Source organism: Trachurus japonicus, chromosome 16 (genome assembly GCF_045865225.1).
Source record: "Trachurus japonicus isolate A0001 chromosome 16, Traja_1.0".
NCBI classification, from domain to species: Eukaryota; Metazoa; Chordata; class Actinopteri; order Carangiformes; family Carangidae; genus Trachurus; species Trachurus japonicus.
This window is the reverse complement of record NC_140922.1, coordinates 2,869,054-2,892,560: the sequence shown is the minus strand read 5'-3', so window position 1 is coordinate 2,892,560 and position 23,507 is coordinate 2,869,054. Positions and strand designations below refer to the sequence as shown.

At 41.9% G+C, this 23,507-nt stretch overlaps 1 protein-coding gene across 1 annotated transcript in view; it reads left to right on the top strand.

Moving 5' to 3' along the window:
• LOC146971436 (soluble guanylate cyclase 88E-like) overlaps positions 1-21,674 on the top strand; it is a 28,992-nt gene extending 7,318 nt beyond the window's left edge. The window contains exons 6-17 of the mRNA XM_085803231.1: positions 1,572-1,829; positions 1,930-2,074; positions 2,672-2,797; positions 3,571-3,691; positions 4,786-4,915; positions 5,304-5,450; positions 16,615-16,761; positions 17,779-17,935; positions 19,557-19,666; positions 20,164-20,253; positions 20,513-20,631; positions 21,257-21,674. Coding sequence (XP_085659357.1) covers positions 1,572-1,829; positions 1,930-2,074; positions 2,672-2,797; positions 3,571-3,691; positions 4,786-4,915; positions 5,304-5,450; positions 16,615-16,761; positions 17,779-17,935; positions 19,557-19,666; positions 20,164-20,253; positions 20,513-20,631; positions 21,257-21,626 — 1,920 coding nt within the window. The 3' untranslated portion in view covers positions 21,627-21,674. The remainder of the gene's footprint in view (positions 1-1,571; positions 1,830-1,929; positions 2,075-2,671; positions 2,798-3,570; positions 3,692-4,785; positions 4,916-5,303; positions 5,451-16,614; positions 16,762-17,778; positions 17,936-19,556; positions 19,667-20,163; positions 20,254-20,512; positions 20,632-21,256) is intronic.
• The last annotated feature ends 1,833 nt before the right edge of the window (positions 21,675-23,507 follow it).

Below are 23,507 nucleotides of genomic sequence, written 5' to 3'. Positions count from 1 at the left end.
GCTAAAATTCTTGTGATTAAAGATATGCCGACCATTCCTAAATATAATCATCACAGCAACACTCGAATCAGACTATAAACATGCTAACAAAGTTCGTAAAAAGCCGATATAACTCACGATTTGTGTCAGGGCAGGCTCAGGATCACAGGGTTTCCCCACAAACTTGGTGTCGTTACATTCAGAAAAGTCCAGTAAATCCAATCCAGAAAAGTATTTAGTCCAAAACACACGGTTGTACCGGTAGATAGCCTCATCCCGCTGCTGCATCTTATGAAATTACGCATTGTATATCCAGTAAATCCGTGTATTTCTCCTCATAAGTCCGGCGTTTACATGAAAACAATGTTTATTTCACTTCTCAAAATGGCCGCGCACTCTGACCTTTCGATTGACAGCTCACTCGACCAATCACAAGCTCCCTGTCCCCGGCTGCCGCCTGCAATAGCGAATGAGTGGCTGTGTCTCATGAGGAACATCCCCTTCGACAGCGCTGAATGGCTTCAGCCAATAGGGACCGATCCCGATGACAACTGATGGATTGAATAGCCAATGACATTACGAAACGAACGATATGCTGCATTCACGGTCCCTGGGAAAAGGCAGCACTGCCATCTTCATGCGTAACTGTGCAAATGCTGCACTTTGGCGCATGTATTGTTTCTCAATGGCAACTTTAGGAAAACGCCTAGACATACACTTAGAAAAACATGTGTAAAATACTCATTTTTAGCAGAATTGTTATCAAATTTGAACTGGGGCCAGGTAAGGCTTCATGCTGTAGTCCCATTGTGTTTTCCAGCTAAAATTCTCAGCTACACTCATCTTCAGGCATCTGATTGCAACAAAAAAATTCAGGCGAGAATAAAAACATTCTAATTCAGTGTGTTCCAGCTTAGATTACTCAATGATAATAGCACTTATAGTGATTATTTCAGTTTAGGGAAAAGCTTCAGAGTGACCAAGCCCATCCATATTCTCCAAACAGTTCAAGAACAGCATTCAATTTACTTTGGGTACGCCTTGGATAGGAGCCTTGGATTCAATATTACAGAATTTATAGGAGCGAAAAGGGGTTAAAGCAGATGTGCAAAACATGTGCTATAATGTGAATAAAGTAATTATAATGTGGCAAACATTCAGTCTTTAAAGACATTCAAATGCATATGTAGAGTTTTCATTGTTTGATATAAGGTTAGTTACTATGACAGGGGGTTAAATCAATGGTAACACTTTATAGTAAGTACACACTATTAAGCATTAGTTAAGCATTATTAAATACTGAATTCTTCATTTATAACACATGGATACTCATTAGTATGTAGTTTATGAATACAGTTAGTGCTTTTCAATGATGAGTAAACTGTAAACTGTATTAATAAACTACATACTAATGAGTATCCATGTGTTATAAATGATTAATTTAGTATTTAATGCTTAAATAATGCTTAATAGTGTGTACTATTAAAAAGTGTCACCAAATCAATTCTTCCCAAAATGAAAAAAAAAACATGTTGTGAACAGTATTTTAATGACCCAAATTACCATAAAACCTTTTCCTTTAACTCGTCCAGGTTTATAAGATGAACTTTGACAACGCGGCCTTCAAGCACCGCATGCCGCAGCAGAAGACGGCGCCCAGCTACGAGAAGCTGCCAATGAAGCGAGGGATCTTCTTCGACATGTTCCCCTTCAGCGTCATCTTCCGCCGCGACATGACCATGTACCGCATCGGCGACGGCCTCAAAGAGGTCTTCTCTGACCTCCAGGGCAAGAAGGTCAACGAAGAGTTCACTCTGGTCAGACCCATGCTGGAGTTCAGCTGGGATAATGTGAGTTCGGAACTTTTATAAAAGCGTCTACATCGCTGCCATGCTGAAAGAACTACATACGCCTGATACCACGCAAATCTTTCTACTTTTCCCTGCTCAGATCTACACTCATCTAAACAACGTGTTTGAGCTGTTGTCTAAAGCGGTGGTGGAGAGCAAGCAGAAGGTCAACATCCCCAAACTGAGCAAAGAGGAACCAGAGGAGAAGGAAGAGAGTGAGAAAACGAAGAGGGAAGAAGAAAGAGGTACCGGTCTATCCATTCCAATCCAAATGCATTGTGTATAATATAGGGTTCATTTCAAATAGATGGGATCACAAAATGTCCATCAATTAACTCCCACATCTTTGTTCAAAGTTACTGTACCCGCACGGAGCTAAATGAAATATTAATAATATAACCAGGCAGAGAGGAATATCAAAGCGACTGAGGAGCCGGGCCAGTATAACCCATTTAACAACAGTGAACACTTAGGCTTAAAGCATGTTTAACCACAGATGCTTGCTGGGAGGAGGGATATGTTTTGCATGTTGGGAATTTAATTGAAAGCATTTTGCTAAAGATGTAATTATTTCAAGAGGATGTGACAGTCAATTTCTATGTTAATGTTATGTGTAAGAATGAAGCTAATTTGGATTTGGACATGAGCCAGGATGCAGTGATGAATTTTACATACAGTATTGAACACCACCACTCTGTTATTGCCCAAGTGTGCGATGTGTAATTCGCTGCGCCGTCTTCACACATTTATGCCCTTGTTAACTCACACGGTTAACACACAAACATTCTGGTTCATCTGCTCTTCCATCCTCTCGCCGTTCCTGCTGCTCTCCCTCCATCCAGAGCCAAAGGCAGTGGAGGAGATGAAGGGCACGGACCAGGAGTACAGCAGCGCTCTCACCCAGTACAACAGCTCTGCCAACTCTGGAGGGGAGGATATCGAACTGCTGGCGTTTCAGACTGTCACCGGTCAGAACGCTTTACTCTTTCACCTTTGTAAACACAGTCCGATTTGTTTGAGAGTTGTACTTCTGTAGGAGTGCAGCTGTGTTCAATCTGTGCTCTACTGATTGTTTTTGCACATTTAAAGGACAATTCCGGGCAAATTCAACTCAGGGCTGTATTTTCCTAACATTTTAGGTCTAAAAGAAGGAATCTGAAGATTTTCAGTTTAATTGCTCCTGTTTTGCGGTAGTTGTGTCTGTCCCCGCATCGCCACGGCAGCGATGAATGGAGTGGATTGAAGTTCCCCTGCTTAGGCCGTTTACGTCCCTCAAAGTCAAGAGTTGATATTCCTGTGTTTATGACACGAACAGGAGCTTCCGACAGCACGTGAACACACCAAGCGAGACTCCGTGAGACTTTGAATTAGATCTAGCTTTACAAACATATCGGCTGGCTTGAAGTAAATAAACTTCTCGGTGCATGTTTGAGTAGCCATCTGATGCTGTCTGTGGAAAAATATCGCAGCTTTGAGGGATGTAAACAGCCTAAGCAGCGGAACTTTCATTCGGTGCCGTGACGATGCAGGGACAGACACAACTACCGCAAAGCAGGAGCAATTAAACTGAAAATCTTCAGATTCCTTCTTTTAGACCTAAAATGTTAGGAAAATACAGCCCCAAGTTGAATTTGCCCGGAATTGTCCTTTAAATACTGAAAATCTTCAAACTTCACATTCCTGGTCACATGCTTTTTGTTGGCCTCGCTCCCACTTAACGTTCCTCCATGACTGTTCTCAGGAAAGTGCAGTGAGACTATCTTCGAGGACATGCGGGAGCCTCCTAAGAAGCCTCTCCATCTGAAGGGCCAGATGAAGTACGTCCCCCAGTGGGACTCCCTCATCTTCCTGGGGACACCGATGTGAGACCACAGACTTGTTTCATTGTTGGAGACTAGACTAGAGACCCAACTGGGCATTGGCGTCGTGCTGGGTCCAAATTATATTTGGTTCTTTATCATTATTCACTCATGTGGTAGGCTATAATCCTTGTGGTTTAAATTGTAACAGCAAAATAGAGGGAAAATAACTGCAGCTCCTTGGTAATAGATGATGTTTTCAGTGTCACTGTGTCCTTCCTCCATTAGTGTCATTTAAATCAACTGAATTTGAATTAGGTTATCTATTTTGAAACAGGTCCGACTGTCTCGGGTCACCTTGGGTTCGGCTCTTTTTGAAAATAAAATATGTTATGTCGGGTTCAGATAAGCGTCTCACTTCAGATGGGTCCAACATTTCTGAGCAGTTTTAAAAAGTTTCAGAGACATAATGATCTAATACTGATTCGTTCGACTTGTGAGTTTGAACGAGTTATTATTAGAGATTTACAGCTCATTTCTCATTTGGCCTGTGTGTAAGTACATTTACTATCTTTTTTTCTGAATACTAATAAACCCCCGACACTTCCTCCATACGTTTCTCACCTAAACATTTGGAACGGTTCAGATTTCTATGCAGCCTTTTGTTGTGTAAATATCATTTACCAGATTGTAACGTGTAATAATCAGAATTAAACAGTGAGAGAACAGTATTTCTGTTAAAAATAGAAACTCAAGACTCAGAGTGGAAAGTATGATAGGATTATTAATGTAGCCTACGTTGTTTCATTCTGTGAAAATATGGCTGCATTATGCTAAGGGGGGTCATTACAGTACGAACAATTCTCTCATTCACCCCGCCTATATTTAGAACAGGCCTGTTATATGTTTTGGATGAGGTAGTATCAGCCTTTATTTCAATATTTAGTTTAAAAACAAGGTAGCAGATCTTTATTCCTAAAACTAACAATGTCCATACGCTGTCCTGGCACCTGATCCAGTACTCAGTGTACTAAATGGTTTAATCATTGAAACGTGCAGTTACAGATTGAACCTTTGTGCACCCGTTATGTTAATTAATTTACACTCTCTTGCTTTCCTTTCCTTTTATAGTTCATTTGTTCTCCTTATTCTTGCAGCATAGAGACAGTGGAGGACATGATAAAGATGGGTGTGTATGTGAATGATCTGAACCTGCACGACTCCAGCAGAGAGCTGATTTTGGCCGGGACGCAGCAGTCGGCTGAGCTCCAGCTGGCCCTGGATCAGGTGAAGGAGAACCCTGAATCCTAAATCTCCAGACATAGAGCGTCATGCTAACAAAGCAGACTTGCGTTGAACTGGAAGAACTCTATCTTGGTGGTTTATTCTGCCCTCGAAAATGTATTGTTATAATCCTAAAGTTGATTCCAGTCAGAGGTCATATATATATTATAATATGACACACACAGAAAGAACTGTCAGTGCTCAGTCAGACCAGGTGAGTCCAGGTGAAAGCTCTGCTCCCATATTGATTTCCCCCATTAAATCCACTTCAGTCATGCAGGAGGGATGTGGATTAAAAGGATTAGAGAAGCCAAAGAGGGATTTTTTTTTCAGCTTTAAAAGAGGTGAGACTGTAACTGTAGACTCTCGTGTCCCATTTCTAATCCTCCAGGAGCAACAAAAATATGCCCAGCTGCAGGAAATCATCAAGAAGCTGGATGAAGAGAAGAAGAGAGGAGATTCTTTGCTGTACGCCATGATCCCTAAAGCTGTGGCCGACCGCCTCAGGAAGGGGATCACTGCACTGGAGACGTGCCAGGTACAAGCCGGTGGTTTTTGTTAACAAGGATGGCAGTACTCCATCCAAAACCACAAAATATCACACCATCAGCTTCTGAGAAGTGCCTAAGTGCTTTATCTAATGTGTTCGGAGTTGTCCTGTCCAAGTCAGTATCACTCTGTGACCAGAGGACTTGAATCACCCAAGGAGTTCATAGTGAAAAAAAAAAGACAGTCAGAAAGCCAAAATTACATACAAAACTAAGACACATTTAAAGGGATTGTTCAACTTTTTTGCAAACTGGCCCATTGCCATAATCCCTATAGTCATAGCAGGAGGTTCGTTACCTTTAATTGTCAGTGCAAGCTAATTTTAGAATGGCCGAGCTGAGCTGTGAGCTGCTCAGAGCTACGCTACGGAGGCTAATGGGATTTCTTGGTTTCCCTCATCAAACTCATCAAATACACAATCCAACAACTCCAAAACACTCTGGTGGACAAGTTGTGACCTGCACATTCACCACACTATGAGATAATAACAGAACATTACCAGACAGAGTTGTTTTCGAGGTAAATGCGGAGACTGCTTGCTGAAAAACTGCCCTTGAAGGCAACGCGCATCAGTGGTTTTGGATGAATTTACCTCTAAAACAATTCTGTCTGGTATCGTTGTGTTATTATCTCATAGCGTGGTGAATGTGCAGGTCACAACTTGTCCACCAGAGCGTTTTGGAGTTGTCAGATTGTGTATTTGATGAGTTTGATGAGGGAAACCAAGAAATTCCATTAGCCTCCATAGCGTAGCTCTCATGCTCTGACTTGACTCCTGTCAACCTTAGGATCTCATTGCAGATCATTCTATGGGTCATCTACATATGTGGACATATTAATTTATTGGCATGGGACTATTGGTTTTGTTTTTGTCCATCCTGTCCTTTTGCTCCTGCCTGTATTTAAGGAGGATGTTGCTCTGTGCCTTCTATGTTGTCTGTTGTCTGTCTGTCTATCCGTCTGTCTGTATGTTGTCCGTTGTCTGTCTGTCTGTCTTTGTGTTATGTCAGTGTGCACGCTTACCTACTATTTTCAACACAACTTACATGACCTCTCCAGCAGCAAGTTTTGGCCTGTCTTATTTTGCAAGTGGATGTGTGTGGAGGTGTGTGTATTTTCTTCACAACTGTTTTCTTGTCTGTGTGCCTGTTTGTTTTATGTGTTGCGGCTGCTCCCCGCTTAGTGTATTGTCCAACCACTCCCCATCATGCCCGTTAATTTGGACAAGTTTGCTGTATGTCTGTTGATGTTCATACTTCCCTGGGGAATGATGTTGTGAATGAAAACTCCTTGTGGATGGAACACGACAATCTAGAAATAGAAACTTCTGTGTTCACAGACTACAAACCTTATAGCATGATGGATGAGATTGATCCAGATAATAATTTCTATGCAAAATTTAATCATAGCTGTAAATATTATTCAGAAACAAAATTTAATGAATGTATTGATCTTCAAAATAAAATATCTCTTATACACTTCAATTGCAGAAGTCTTTATGCAAACTATGATTCCATAATACATTGTCTGGACCAATTTAATTCACCATTTACCATAATAGCTATGTCTGAAACCTGGCTAAAATCAAACAAAGGTACAGATTTTGCAATTAAGGGGTATGAAATGTTTTACACAAACAGAGAATGTAAAAATGGTGGTGGTGTTGCGCTATATATAGACAAAAACTTTGATTACAAAGTGATAGAAAATATGTCTGTCTCTGTAGAAGATGTGTATGAATCCATAACAGTGGAAATATATATGGGAAAACAGAAAAACATAATAGTTAGCTGTATTTACAGGGCTCCTGGAGCAAATATAGAGGTATTTAAGGAAGAGATAGAAAAGCTGTTTTCTTCAAGCACCCAGAAAGATTTACTTATATGTGGGGATTATAATATAGATCTTTTAAATGCCAGGAAACACAAACCAACAGAGAATTTCATTGATACAATGTTCTCTATGAGTTTGTTTCCAGCAATTACAAGACCTAGTGGGATAACCCTGCAAAGTGCCACCTTGATTGATAATATTTTCACCATCATTACATATAATAATATAGTCAGTGGGCTTTTGTATAATGATACAAGTGACCATCTACCAGTTTTTATGGTGTATGATTGTAACTATAGATTATGGAAAGATAAATTAAATATCAAATACAAACGAATAAGAACAGAAGAATCAGTTGATGCATTCAAAGCTGACCTATTAGCTCAAAACTGGGATCCAGTTTTGAAAGAAAACGACGTAGATATAGCTTATGATAAATTTTTAGAAATAGTTACACGAATGTATGATAGTCCACTTAAAAAGGTCAATCTGAAAAATAATAGTACGAACAGCCCATGGTTAACAAAAGGACTGAAAAATGCCTGTAAAAAGAAAAATCATTTATATAGGCAATTTATTAAATGTAGAACCAAGGAGGCAGAACTGAAATATAAAAAATATAAAAATAAGTTGACTACTATTATGAGGTTCTGCAGGAAGGACTATTATGCTAATTTAAAGCAGATAACAGCGGCACGGCCGTTTCGGCTAATGCTGTGTTCAAGGCAGGCTTTTGAAACCGTAAGTTACAGCTTCAAGTCACAACTACGACTTGGTAGCGTTCCAGGTAACCCGTAGCTCGTGTTTTTACCGTCCTGTTTTCTGTGAAAGTTCCCTATAACGGCCACTCGTAACTTCCGACCCGTGAACTCGTACCAGATCGAACTGGTATGACTTCACAGGAAGGAAAAACACAAAGTACGAGTTTCCTTGAACGCACCATGAGTTAGCAGCCCCCGCCCTTGTCAGGCATCAATTGGTCCTCGTGCTACGTCACCACATTCACGCGCATCCCTTGGCTGCACACACAGCCCTTCATGCCGTTCTCTCCCCTCATTGGATAACACTTGTATCCCACAAGGAAAATTTTCTCCTCGGGTTACAGCAGAGCAGAGTGACGGAGAGACTCGTGTTTAGGCTGAAATACTTCATGTAAGTGATTGCTGACGGAAAATAGGACTATTTAGGACTTATATTAACAAAAACATTCCACTGATATCTGCTTTAATTGAAAGTAAGAAAAATAATTTGAAGGACATATGGAAAGTACTTAACAACATTATCAGTAGGAAAAATTAGAACTTTTACCCAGATTACTTTATGGAAAATAATAAATCAACTACAAATATGGAGGAAGTGGTGGAAGGTTTTAACAATTTTTTTGTGGATGTTGGGCCCCAGCTCTCTGAAAAAATCATCGAGAGTGGAATGGAAAATTCCGGGTCACCAGGGGAATTAGTGGAGCGAAATCCACATACAATGTTTCTCAAACCAACAGATGAAAATGAAATAATTGGCATACTAAATAATTGTCATAATAAGACATCCACAGATTTTAATGATTTTGATATGACAATAATCAAAAAGGTCATGGCTGGAATGATTAAACTATTCACATATATTTGTAATTTGTCCTTCCAAACAGGAGTTTTCCCAAGTAAAATGAAAACTGCTAAGGTAATTCCATTATTCAAAACAGGTGACAAACATCTTTTTACAAACTACAGGCCCATTTCACTCCTTTCACAGTTTTCAAAAATTATAGAAAAGCTTTTTGCTAATAGGTTGAATGTATTTATTGAGAAATATAATTTATTTTCAGACTGCCAATATGGATTTAGGAAAAAGAGATCAACTGCTCTGGCGTTGATAGACTTGGTTGAAGAAATAACAAACTGTATTGATAAAAGGAAATTTGTAGTCGGTATCTTTATCGATCTTAAAAAGGCATTCGATACGATAGATCATACAATTTTGTTAAATAAGCTAGAGCGTTATGGTATAAGGGGTATTGCTCTAGGATGGCTGAGAAGCTATCTGAATGAGAGACAGCAATTTGTCCAAATAGATAATCATGTTTCAACCTGTAGAGATATCATTTGTGGTGTTCCTCAAGGGTCGGTATTAGGCCCCATCTTATTTATACTGTACATTAATGTATCATTATATCATTTGATATCATTTGATATCAAATGTGATGAAATGGATACTCTTTGCTGATGACACCAACATTATTTGCTCCGGTGAAAACTTACAGCAACTCCTGGAAACGACTACACATGAAATTAACAAGCTGAAAAATTGGTTCACTTTGAACAAACTATTTCTAAATTTGAAAAAAACAAAGATTATGTTATTTGGTAAACACAACACTGATGTCCCAGTTCAAATTAAAATTGATAATGTAATAATTGAAAAAGTAGAAGAAACTACATTTCTTGGAGTGATCATTCATGAAAAAATGTGCTGGAAACCTCAGATAAAACATGTTTGTTCTAAAGTTGCAAGGAGTGTGGGTGTCATCCGAAGAGTTAAGTATATACTAAATCATAAGTCTTTACTTTCACTATATTATGCTTTTGTTTTTCCTTATCTGAACTACTGTGTGGAGGTCTGGGGCAATACATACAACACTAATTTGCACCCATTGATTATTCTACAGAAAAGAGCTATTCGTAATGTTTGTAATGTAAAGTACAATGATCATACAAATGACTTGTTCTTGAGGGCAGCAGTATTGAAATTCCTGGACCTGATTAAACTAAAAACTGTACAAATTGCCTATATGGCCAAACATGATCAATTACCTGATACTATACAAGGTCTCTTCTTCACCGATGGCTCCTACCACAGAGTTCACAGTCCTGAAAGGGGAACTTCAGTCCATAGAACGCCTCATCGAGGAGCTCCTCCAGCGGCAGTCCGAGCTGTGCTCCCGCTTGGCAATACTCGAAGCCCCGGACGCTCAGCGACCCTCGGCCGCAGCGGCGGCGGCGGCTCCCGTGTATGTCCCCGCCGTATCCGCCAACCCTGATGTCCCCATCACATCGGACCCTCACTCTTCTTCGTGGACGGCTGTGGATAGGCCGCGGATGCGGGTCTCTCTTCCCCTGTATACGTCTGATACAGAAGATGATGATGGTCTCTTTCCGCTGTCAAACTTCTTCGCCCCGCTAGCTGAGCTAGCGCTATCGGCTACATGCTCAAACACCACGCCGGAGCTTCCAGCCGCGCTTCACCCCCGGAGCAGAAAGCGTCGTACCCCTCCAACTCCAGTGATGTCCCGCGGTAAACGGGCTAGATGTCCACCACCTCCACCAGTAACCGACGCTGACTCCTGGCCCCCTCTCCCTGCCCCACAGTCCTCGCTCCCTCCGGCATCTGTGGAGACGAGCACCGTGGCGGTGAGTGATGACGTCATCTGTTCAGGTGACCCTAACTCTTCTTCTACTACTCTGGATGACGTTGTCATCACTGATGACGGTGTCATCGCTGATGTATCTCTTTCGCCTAGATTATCGGTGTATGATAAAGGCTGTAAAAATCAGCCCCCTGAAATTCTTGTAATTGGTGATTCCATTATCAGAAATGTGCATCTCCCAGGCTCCATCACTTAAGGGCCTTTCACACCGAACGCGGTATGCGCTGCGCCCACCGCGAGGTACAGCGCAGACAGGCGCAGAGCAGGGCGGCAGCGCGTACACATATGGCGCGAGTTGCTGAGCAACCGAACAAACAAGACAGGATTTGGGGGGGTATATGCAAAGATATGTTCGCCAGGAGCTACAAAACGATCACTTCCAGGTGAACTTTAGCGTCAGGCTGAGCAGGGAGCAGTTTAACAGCCTGTTAGAGAGAGTTGGTCTGATCCTCAGGAGGATGACAACTCATTTCATGCATCCCGTCACTTTAACTGAACGTCTGGTCGTTTGTTTTCTCTCTGCAAGCGGCTGATTTTTTTTTCAGACTCCACTACATCCTCTCCTATTGGACGCGCCGAGATGTCGTCACAGCGCGCTGCGCCCAGATTAAACATTTTTTAATTCGGGCGCAGCGCGCCACCGCGGCATGCGCCCACCTCGCGTGCCGCTCAGCTCGGCGCAGAGCCGTTCGCCGGTGCGCCGCGGTAGCACATAGCCTACACAATGAATGGGTTTGCTGCCGCCTTCCGCCGCCTGCCGCGTTCGGTGTGAAAGGCCCTTTACTGTCTCTCCGGTGGGAAAACAACTGACTTTAGAGCTAATTCCTACCATTATTGATCTCCATCCCTCTGTTCATCATGTCCTGTTACACATGGGTACAAATGATGTTATGTCCAGACAGTCTGTTAGACTCCATCACGATCTGGAATCACTAGTCAACACAGTTGAAAGTCTTGGTAAAATTTGTGTTTTATCTGGCCCAATACCCACACTGTCAAAAAGCTCAGAGCGTTTCAGTCGTCTTTACAGTCTACATCACTGGATGCGTAATTTTGCGACTGCCACTGGACTCGGCTTCATAAGCAACTTTGATTATTTTTGGACTAAGCGTGGCTTGTTCAAACCGGATGGTCTACATGTGAACAAGAAGGGGGCCGAAAAGTTGACTCGCAACTTTATAAATTTCATTGCTTTTGGTTCACAATGACGCTGTCTTCAGCAAGACCCTGCCCCGTCTACAATTTGCTCACCTCACAGCCTTGTCCCTGACAATGCGGGTCCTGTTGCTACTGCAACAGGACCAGTTCAGACCAGCAGGCAAAGCCGCAGTTTAACACGCCCCTCTGCTGGGTCCTTCGTGTTGCCACCCACCCAGCCTATAGAAACTGTGTCTGCCTCGAGGCTGTATAAGCCTAAACCCGAATCTAGAGGAGTTGTTTATAGCAACTTAGTTAAAATCAAAACCACTGCTCCAGCAAACCAACCTAATAGAACTATTAAATGTGGTTTGCTCAATATTCGTTCTCTCCCATCCAAGTCTCTCCTAGTGAATGACTTAATTACAAGTCACCATATTGACATATTAACACTCACTGAGACCTGGTTGCAGCAAGATGAATATGTTAGTTTGAATGAATCTACCCCTCCTAGTTACATTAACTGCCATGTGCCTCGTAACACAGGCCGAGGAGGAGGAGTGGCTGCTATTTATCAGTCAAATCTGATTATCAACCCTAGACATAATAGTTCATATAATACATTTGAAAGCCTTACTGTCAGCCTCTCTCACCCAGACTGGAAAGCAGAAAAACCACTCCTACTTGCTGTAGTGTATCGTCCTCCTGCACCGTATTCTGAGTTTCTAGAAGAATTCCCTGACTTTCTGTCAAACTTAGCAATGAGCTCTGACAAAGTCATTATAGTAGGTGACTTTAACATTCATGAGGACGTCGATGATGATTGTCTGGCTACTGCATTCAAGTCACTCTTGGATTCAGTCGGCTTCTCTCAGAGGGTAAACAAACCCACTCACACTTTTAATCATATCCTTGACTTAGTACTTACTTATGGAATAGAAGCTGACCATGTCACAGTACTTCCTCAGAACCCCGTCTTGTCTGACCATTCTTTAATAACATTTGAATTTACTTTAACAAATTATATCATACCTGGGAAAAAATCCCGCTACAGTATTTGTCTATCTGACACTGCTGTTTCTAGATTTAAAGAGCTTATTCCAGCAGAGCCTGCTGCCACATCCTGTAACCATATTATGGGCAGTGATACTGATTTCACCACATCCTGTAACCATATTATGGGCAGTGATACTGATTTCACCACATTCTGTAACCATATTATGGGCAGTTATGCTGGTTTCACCCCCACACAGGTGGACTATCTTGTGGATAGCACTGCAGCAGCACTCCTTGGGACACTTGATGCTGTAGCTCCCCTGAAAAAGAAAGTTATCAACCAGAAAAGAATAGCTCCCTGGTACAGCCCAAACCTGCGCGCTTTGAAACAGAAGACCAGACAGCTAGAAAGGAAAACACATTCCAGCCAACATGAGGAAGACAGTCAAGCCTGGAAGGATAGTTTATTAATATATAAAAAAGAACTCCGTAATGCTAGAAGCAATTACTATTCATCTCTAATAGAAAAGAATAAGAACAACCCCAGGTTCCTTTTCAACACTGTGGCCAGGCTAACCAAGAACCATAGTGTCGTTGAGCCATCCATCCCTCCAACTCTCAGCAGTAATGACTTCCTAACTTTCTTTACCGAAAAGATAGTTAATATTAGAACAAAAATTGCTAGTAATGGACCACAGATTACGGTACCCATAGAAGCACCTCCCAGACCTGGTACACACTTGGACAGCTTCTCTCCCATCGACCTGTCAGACTTAACTTCTGCAATTACTTCTTCCAAGTCAGCCACATGTCTGCTGGATCCAGTTCCGACAAGACTACTTAAGGATGTCTTCCCCTTAATTAACATTTCTTTTCTGAACCAAATCAATCTTTCCTTAGCCACAGGCTACGTGCCACAGGCCTTCAAGGTGGCTGTCATTAACCCTTTACTTAAAAAACCTTCTCTTGACCCAGATGTCCTAGCCAACTATCGGCCTATATCCAACCTTCCTTACATCTCTAAGATCCTTGAGAAGGTTGTCCTGGAGCAGCTACATGAACATCTGCACAGCAACGAGCTCTTTGAAGCTTTCCAATCTGGATTCAGAGAACACCATAGCACTGAAACAGCACTTGTCAAAGTCTCTAATGATCTTCTTATAGCTTCAGACAGAGGTCTTGTCTCTGTACTTGTACTTTTGGACCTCAGTGCTGCATTCGACACCATCGACCACAGCATCCTGCTGCAGAGACTAGATCATGAAATTGGGATTAAAGGACCCGCCCTGAAATGGTTTAAATCATACTTATCTGACAGGTTTCAATTTGTTAATGTTGATAACGACCATTCAGAGTACGGCAGAGTTACGTATGGTGTACCGCAGGGTTCAGTCTTAGGGCCAATCCTCTTCATTCTTTACATGCTCCCATTAGGTGGCATCATCCGGAAGCATTCAATCAATTTTCACTGTTATGCGGATGATACGCAACTCTACTTTTCCATGGAGCCAGATGACAGAAGCCGCCTCATCAATCTGCAAGACTGTCTGAAAGACATTAAATCCTGGATGTCCTCTAACTTCTTGCTACTGAATTCAGATAAAACTGAGGTCATTGTGTTTGGACCTAAACATCTCAGGGACACTTTCTCTAATCAGATCGCTACACTAGATGGCATCACTCTGACCCCGAGTACAACTGCGAGGAATCTTGGAGTCATTTTTGACCAGGACCTTTCCTTTAGCTCCCACATAAAACACGTGACTAGGACCGCCGTCTTCCATCTGCGCAGTATCACTAAGATTAGGAATATCCTCTCCCAGAGTGATGCTGAGAAACTAGTGCATGCATTTATCACTTCTAGGCTAGACTACTGCAACTCTCTCCTGTCAGGATGTCCGAAAAACTCTATAAAGAGTCTCCAGCTGGTCCAGAATGCCGCAGCAAGGGTTTTGACAGGAGTCAGGAAGAGAGAGCACATCTCTCCCACCTTAGCTTCTCTCCACTGGCTTCCTGTAGGATTTAGAATAGACTTCAAAATCCTTCTGCTGACTTATAAGGCTCTTAATGATAAAGCTCCAACCTATCTGAAAGAACTAATCATTCCTTACTGTCCGACCAGAGCACTCCGCTCCCAGAACGCAGGTCTGTTAGTGACTCCCAGTATCTCTAAAAACAGACTGGGAGGTAGAGCCTTCAGTTACCGGGCTCCTTTACTGTGGAACCAGCTCTCTCCATGGGTCAAAGAGGCAGACACTCTAGCTACATTTAAGTCTAGACTTAAGACCTTCCTTTATGACAGGGCTTTTAGTTAGGGCTGGTTCAGGTAGCTCTGAACCATCTTATAGCTACGCTGCTATAGGCTTAGACTGCTGGGGACACATCTGGTTACGCAGAGCCCTCTCCTTCCTCCTCCTCTCCTCTCCTCTCTCCTCTCCTCTTCTCTCTCTCCTCTCTCCTCTTCTCCTCTCCTCTCCTCTCCTCTCCTCTCCTTCCCTCTCTCCTCTCTCCTCTTCTCCTCTCCTCTCCTCTCCACTCCTCAGTATATTTTTGAACCGTCATTTTCTGCTGCACTTTGTAGTTTGGCCTTGGTGTCTCGCACTCTCTCTGTGTTTCCACAGATCCACCGAAGCTCCATCTCTCTGCACCAGCCGCTGCCTGCATCGCCCCCCTCCCACCCTTTCCCCTGCTGCTAGACCGGCCTCCCCTCCCTTCCCATGGACCAGTCTACCACCCAGTCCTCCCATCGAGCTGGCCAGCTCTCCCTGCTGTTTGCTCACCCTGAGGTTTCTCCGATTTTTCCCTGTTAAAAGGGTTTTCCACGGAGTTTTTCCTCAGTCGATGTGAGGGTCTAAGGACAGAGGATGTTGCTACGATGCCATGTAAAGCCCTTTGAGACAAACTGTAAAAACGGGCTATACAAATAAAATTGCCTTGCCTTGCCTCTTCTGTGAAAGGGAAAGTGCCAAGAGATATGACCTCCGGGGTAAACATAAACTGGCACAGCAGCTCACAAGAACAACCCTTAAATCTATGTGTGTCTCAGTTTGTGGAGTAATTATGTGGAATAGTTTGGCTGAAAACATTAGAAATAGTAAAAGCCTGAGCGAGTTTAAAAGAAAGTTTAAACAGCAGATGTTTGATGTGTACAGTAGGGAAGACGGTGGTGGTTAAATTAAATTAAATTAAATTGATTAAATAAATACATAAATAATATAGGACAAATGTAGGACTGTTGAGGGAGCTCGCAATGCTCCTACTTCAATGCTTTTTGTTTGTTTGTTTGCTCGCTTTTTCTTTTTTTTTGTTATGTATGTCTCGATGGTGTCTTTATGTGGGGGATGGAAATTTAAAAGCTATGCTTCGTCCATCCCCTTTTCACACCAGGTGTTGTTGTTTTCTAACTGTGCTGTTGTTGTATTGGTATGTTGGTGTCTGTAGTTTGTTCTGTTTGGTTGCTGTGGTCTGGTGTGAAATAAACAGTGAAACTAAAAAAAAACTAGAAACTAAACTGAGCAGCTCACAGCTCTGCTCCACCGTTCTAAGAATAGTTTGCACTGACAATTAAAGGTAACAAACCTACTCCTAAGACTATAGGGCTTATGGCAATGGGCCAATTTACCAAAATGTTGAACTATCCCTTTATCAGATGAATCAAGGAACCAGTGAGTGACTGCCCTGGCTATCATCGCCCTCAGCCATTTAATTAACACAATGAGTAAACCTGTGTGGTTATTATCTCCCCATGTGTGCGTTTGTGGCCCAGGTCTTCCCAGATGTCACCATCCTGTTCAGCGATGTGGTGAAGTTCAATGAGATCTGCATACACATCACACCCATGCAGGTGGTGGACATGCTTAATGAGATCTACATCGTCTTCGACACGCTGAGTGAGAAGCACAACGTCTACAAGGTAGGACCAAGAAGACAACACACCTGCTCTATGATTGAGTCGCTTAGTTTCAACCATTGTGTGTATTTTATATTAAGGCCTCCTTGATATAGTACAGTGATGTTTGTAAAATAACAATAACTGATCATTATGTCAACATTTGGTCCTTTTCCTACTGAGTCCAATTTGAGAAGAAATTGCTTTGTTCTTATCAAGATGCAAAACCTCTAAGTCATTACAGCATGGAACATGTAATTTATTTACCTTTGAATCTATTGAAATGAATTATTACACAAAAAAGGGCAACACTTTATAATAAGTATACAATATTAAGCATTACTGAATTCATCATTTGTAACACATAAATACTCATTAGTATGTAGTTTATAAACAGTTAAAAATGTTTTACTCATCATTGATAAGCACTAACTGTATTTATAACAGGGTTCCTACGCAAGTATGGAAAAGTATGGAATTAGATTTTATGGAAAATGGAAACTATTGTATGTATTTATCTTAATACTTATCTGGGTTTGGTCTTATCTGAAGTTATTTGGGTTAATTATTTTGTATGCACTATTGTACCTAGCTACAATCTCCTGGAAATGATTTGATGACATAATGGCATACACATTCAGAATAATCAAAACAAATATTAATTGCATGATTTATTTACATGATACACATCTGTTTACTCAAATATCACAAATTATTTGAATTTTTTTACAGAGAAGTCTGGAAATTAAGGGTCTGGAAGAAGTATGGAGAATTTGGAAAGTTCAAATGTGTAGGAACCCTGTTATAAACTACATACATGTACTAATGAGTATTCATGTGTTATAAATGAAGAATTTAGTATTTATTAATGCTTAATCATGTGTACTTATTATAAAGTGTTACCCAAAAAAAGAAAACACACTTGTGCTTTAGCGAGTAACAGCAGCAAGATGCAGCAGGGGAGTGTGTAGAGCTACCAATGGAAACATGTCAGAACTTTCCATTCACACCTAATCACATCTGAAATCCACCACTGTCCAGGTAGAGACCATCCGTGACGCCTACATGGTGGTGGCAGGTGTGCCCAACAAGACCACCTTTCACGCTCATCACATCTGTGACATGGCTCTGGACATGCTGAGCTCCATCGACCACCTGAAAGACCCCTCCACTGGGGACAACATTCAGATCAGAGTCGGTGAGCGCTGCAACTGTCTGGTGCTTTAGTGGCTCAGCAAAGATAAGATCAGCCTTGAACTGAAGTAACTTCCAGGTTGAGGGTTTCGTCCAGTCAACTACTTTTAAGCCACTTTTAAAGGGATAGTTCACCCTAGAATGATATTTCGCTCATTATCTACTCACCCTCATGTGGACTAAGGGCTGGAAGAAGTTTCAGAGTCCTCCGTCCCTTCTCTGAGTTACAGGGGGTCTTGGTGTAGCAGTGCATGTCCATATAACGGTTGTAAAGGGACACCAGAGCTCTTCGTAAAAAAACACACACAAAAAAACATCCAAATACCTCCATGCTGCTCGTATGTAATGTCCGTCTTGTGCTGAAGCCCCAAATTGCGTAATTGTCCCGAAAAAAATTAAATAAGTCTATATTTTAAGCTTGTTTGTAGCGGAAGCTTCTCAAAGCTCCTCTTCCTGGTACGTCCAAATCTCGCGTGATTTGCGCCGGCGTCAGTGCGGTTACTGCGAATCACGCGAGATTTGGACGGACCAGGAAGAGGAGCTTTGAGAAGCTTCCGCTACAAACAAGCTTAAAATATAGACTTATTTAATTTTTTTCGGGACAATTACGCAATTTGGGGCTTCAGCACAAGACGGACATTACATACGAGCAGCATGGAGGTATTTGGATGTTTTTTTGTGTGTGTTTTTTTACGAAGAGCTCTGGTGTCCCTTTACAACCGTTATATGGACATGCACTGCTACGCTGAGACCCCCTGTAACTCAGAGAAGGGACGGAGGACTCTGAAACTTCTTCCAGCCCTTAGTCCACATGAGGGTGAGTAGATAATGAGCGAAATATCATTCTAGGGTGAACTATCCCTTTAAGTAACAGCCTCAAAAATATCATCTTTAGACTTTGGGGTTCAATAGAAAGATTCCTGTGGGAACACAGAACAGGGCCCAGGTCGTGTACAGATCATACAGATACTGAGTCTCTGCCGTGGGTCACTGCTGTGAAGTTGGCACCGGCCCATAAGCAAAAGAGAATTTTCCCAGAATGGAAAATCATTGCGTTGTATTTGTTTTTCTGTAATCCTTATCTTTGTAAAAATCATTTTGCATAAAGTCCTAAAAAAAAGAAGTATTTACGGATCCATCTACTCTGTAAATCACTTACTGTGATCAGAATCTGCATATCCTAGCATGCAGTGGGATAGAGGACAGCATGGCGGACCCTTGACAGATCTTGACTAGAGAGGAAAGTTGCTTTCCTGTCCTGCAGACTGAAAGTCAAACAATCAATTGACAATCCTATAATGTCATGAATATATTATGGTTATTTTGATTACATTTTTAGGTAAACCATTAATATAAAAAATCAACTTGTGGATTAAATCATCATTCAACCGAATTTTCTACTCTAATTAAAAGACAAAAGATGTATTTTCTGCAGGCTGGAAATAGTGTTTGAGCCTTTCTCTGGTCACTATTTGTTGTTAATGACAACTTGAAATTTAGAATGTTGGTGAAAAAATAAAAGTAACGAGTCCAAACCTCTAAAAGTGAACCAAGTGGCAAGAGAAAAGGATGTATTCAGGCAGTTTGGGAATAAATAACCTCCGGTGTGGTTCCTCCTCCCTCAGGTATTCACTCAGGTATGGTGGTGGCTGGTGTTGTAGGACTGAAGATGCCTCGCTACTGTCTGTTTGGCGACACTGTGAACACGGCCTCGCGGATGGAGAGCAATGGAGTGGTGACTACACTAACATATTTAACAAGCCAGCGCCCAGGCAAATGTGCTAAATACCCCACGGCGATAGTATAAATAACTCCAAATAACATTCATGATTTCCCTCAGCCAAATTCATGTTGATTACTATGGAAAACTGTTTTCTGTTTAATGATGCCACTGTGCATGCTGCCTTTAACTTAGTGCAATAGGCTAATCACTTCATTTGCTTTCCATTACTTACAGTACAATAGAAAGTCGTGTCATGTTGTGTGGGAAATTCATTCTGCGATGAAAGACGCGGTCTGTGGAGGCTTAATTCTCTTACTATAGAATCCCATGAAGGAAGATGACTGAATGATCTCTCACTTTAGAGTCCAGTCAGCGAAAAGGCTTTAACTTCCCTTTGATGATCTAAAATGGCTTCAGTACCAGCAAAGCCTGTTTTTTTTTTTTTGTTTTGTTAGTTTTTTTATACCCAGCTTTAGCAGTAGTTTTTCTGTGTGCGTCTGTCTGAGCAGGGCATGCAGATACACATCAGTCAGACCACCAAAGACCACCTGGAACATGAACCCTACATCATTGAGGAGAGGGGCAAAATCTTTGTAAAGGTGAGATGTTAATAACGACAAATGACAGCTTCATTTTTCTATGTCCTTGTTCTGCAAATTATGGCCTGGCTTACGCACCATCCTCTAATTGGAATGGACGTAATGATGAATACTGTACATGTCGGGTTGTGTCAGTCTTATCTTGAAGCACTTTATTATCTCAAGATGAAGTGGATCATTTGAGCCATTTTATTCCTGATTGTAGATGAAATTTTCATCCCAACATGTAAACACCACTTCATCCCCCTATGCCATCCAGGGTAAAGGCTACATGAAAACCTACTGGCTGAAAGGAAAGAAAGATCTATCGTTCAAGACCCCGGCGGAGCTGCGTTACAGCAGTGAGCAGAAAGACTCCGAGGACAAGAGCTCTAATGGGTGAGTAGACAAAAGCAGAGCAGGCTGCACCAAAGAACCACTTTCCTTCAGTGCACAGTGTGGACTCATGATGCCCCCTGTTGATTCAGTCAGAGCTGTGCTCTCTGCTCCCCTGCAGCACCAGACAGGAAGCAAAGTGAAAGGCACTTTTGTATGTTAGTCTTGCTGACTACCGAAAAAAGCTACATTTTCACTTGGATGTCAGCACAAAAATTCATGAGACAAAACAGGCAACACAGCAGCAGCGCAGAAAATATCCTGTTTAATAATTTAGTCAAACATCAAGAGACTTGTTTTTCATAAAACAAGACATAAGCTGTTTGATAAGATAATTCCACTTCCACTCCACTTTCCAGTGCAGTTTATTCCAGAGGATATCATCTTTAGATCTGCCGTCACTGGAGCTACATGTAAAAAAAGCAGCTAACAGCATGACAACAGGTGTATCATGATGAGTCTGATGAGGCAAATGCAAAAGTACCGTGCAGTCCGCCGTTCTAAAAACAGCTCGCGCCGACAATTAAAGAAAATGAACCTACAGTACTACTAAAACTATAGGGATTATGGCAAAAGGGGGAATTTGCCAAAATGTTGAACTATCTCTGTAACCGATGTGTAATTGTAGCTCCACAAGCACCAATGCGAAGCGGATGGCCTCCAACCTCAACATCGCCAGCAGCGATGACCAAGCAGAAGGGAAGCCGAGCCCGAGCGACCTCCCGCTGGACGCCCTGCCCCCACCGGAGGCCGCCAACGAGCCTCCCTCCGTGTCGGCCGAGCCCCAGGAGAAGGAGAAAGCCAAAAAGACTAAGAACAACAAGGGGGCCAAGCTGGATGTGCCCCAGGGAAACGCCATGCCGGAGTATTTGCCGCCGGCCGACGGGCTGGAGAACCCCGGCCCTTTACTCAACAACAAGAGAAACAGCTTCAGGCAGCAGTATGTTAAGCTGCCCGCCAACCTGCCCATGCGCAGTGCCTCCTGCTCCATTCTGTGAGAGGAGGCTCAGAGTGTAGGAACACAACACACCGCCACATGTGAGGAGGGTGTGAGGTTTGATCGGGGGGGGGCAAGACAGAGCAGGAATGTCAGCGTTTTCATCACTTCCGGTCACTGACGATTTCAAAAGCCACTGCATGTCAACAGGTTGTGACAGATATAAGCTTTTTGTGACCTTTTGAGTAAAATAAGAGTTTTCTGGCTGAGAAAAGATCAACACTTAAAAGAATAGTTCACCCAAAATTCAAATTTCACTCATTACCAAAAAACATCCAAATACCTCCATAGTGCTCGTATGTAATGTCCGTCTTGTATTGAAGCCCCGAAATACGAAATTGTTCCCAAAAAAATTAAATAAGTCTATATCAAGCTTGTTTGCAAGACGGACATTACATACGAGCAGCATGGAGGTATTTGGATGTTTTTTGGTGTGTCTTTTTGTTACGAAGACAGTTGGTATCCATTTGCAACCGTTATATTGACATGCACTGCATGCACAGATAACTCTGAAGCTTCTTCCAGCCCTTAGTCGACATGAGGGTGAGTAGATGAAATTTAAATATTGAGTGAACTATTCCTTTAAACATCTCCATTAAACACCATTTGTCCTACAGAGAAAAACACCAAATGCAGAAAACCTGCGTTGTGTCTCTTTGTTTTATTGATTTTTCTGGGACAATAATTTGCCTAGTGAAGAAACTGACAGAACTATCGTTAATTTTGGTATATCACCAACATGACAACTGCAAAGCTACAGGTTTCAAAACAGGCCTTCCTTATGGCGAAAAAAAAAAAAAGAAGGAAGTACAACGTCCTGTACACACAAACACCACATGCATAAAGAAACAGAGAACTTCAAAACTTTACTACAGGTAATGACGGCCAGGACAATGAGCGTATTTCTGATTTCCTTTACAATATTCACTGTTATTTTACAGCTCTATGAGCAATCCACAGAGTCTCTGCTTTTACTGTCAAAGGGATCATTATCAAATGTGTAATTACAATAAACTACATGATGTTTTGGAAAATTAAAGCAAGACTTTATGTGACTGGACTTGCATGGAATCCACATGAACAGAAAAATGGATGCTTCATTGAAGTCACTGAGAGTAGATGTCATCACAGGTTGTTTTTTATTTTATTTAAACTAGGCATATGGTAGGCATTTGGCTAGACCTTTACATCATTGTCGTAATGAGTTCTGGTTCTACTTTCTGTAACCGACTGCATTTGTTTCACTGTATGATAGTGTTCATTTATATAAAACTGTATGTACAGCCACTCAAAGTGACATGTTTTCATTTCCCCGTAATTAGGCCGTGACACTAATCTAAAGGTGGTTGGCGGTTTCAAAAAACACTGTATTTTGATTACACCTTACATCTCTAAGCACACTTGTTTTTTGGGCTTCTGACCATGTGACCACATAAAAAAAAAAAAGAAATACTATCACAGTTTCACACATGTGTTCCACAGAAGTGCAGGGAGGATGTGAGAGAGTGAGCCTGGCTCGGTGCCATCTGCTGATGCTGCCATGTCTTTCTACAGCCACTAGGAGGTGACAGGATAACCACTAGTTAATGAATACATTAATTAGTTAATAAATCAGAGACTGAGAGCAATAAGCGAGTTAATTTCTGCATCCCTGAGGTCGTTCATTTCTAAAAAGAAAAAAAAAAAAAGAGCAACTAAGATGGAAGGTTTTATATCCGATCCTGCCATGGGGAGAAAATGAAACCCTGTTAGCTGCAATCTGATCAAATTAAATCTCTGGCCTCAACCTGAACCAGCATCTGTTCATCTCGATCTGTGCTCACCATCTATCGTGTTAACGCTGCGAGCGGAAAGACGCCACAAGAGCAGAAAGCAACCGAGC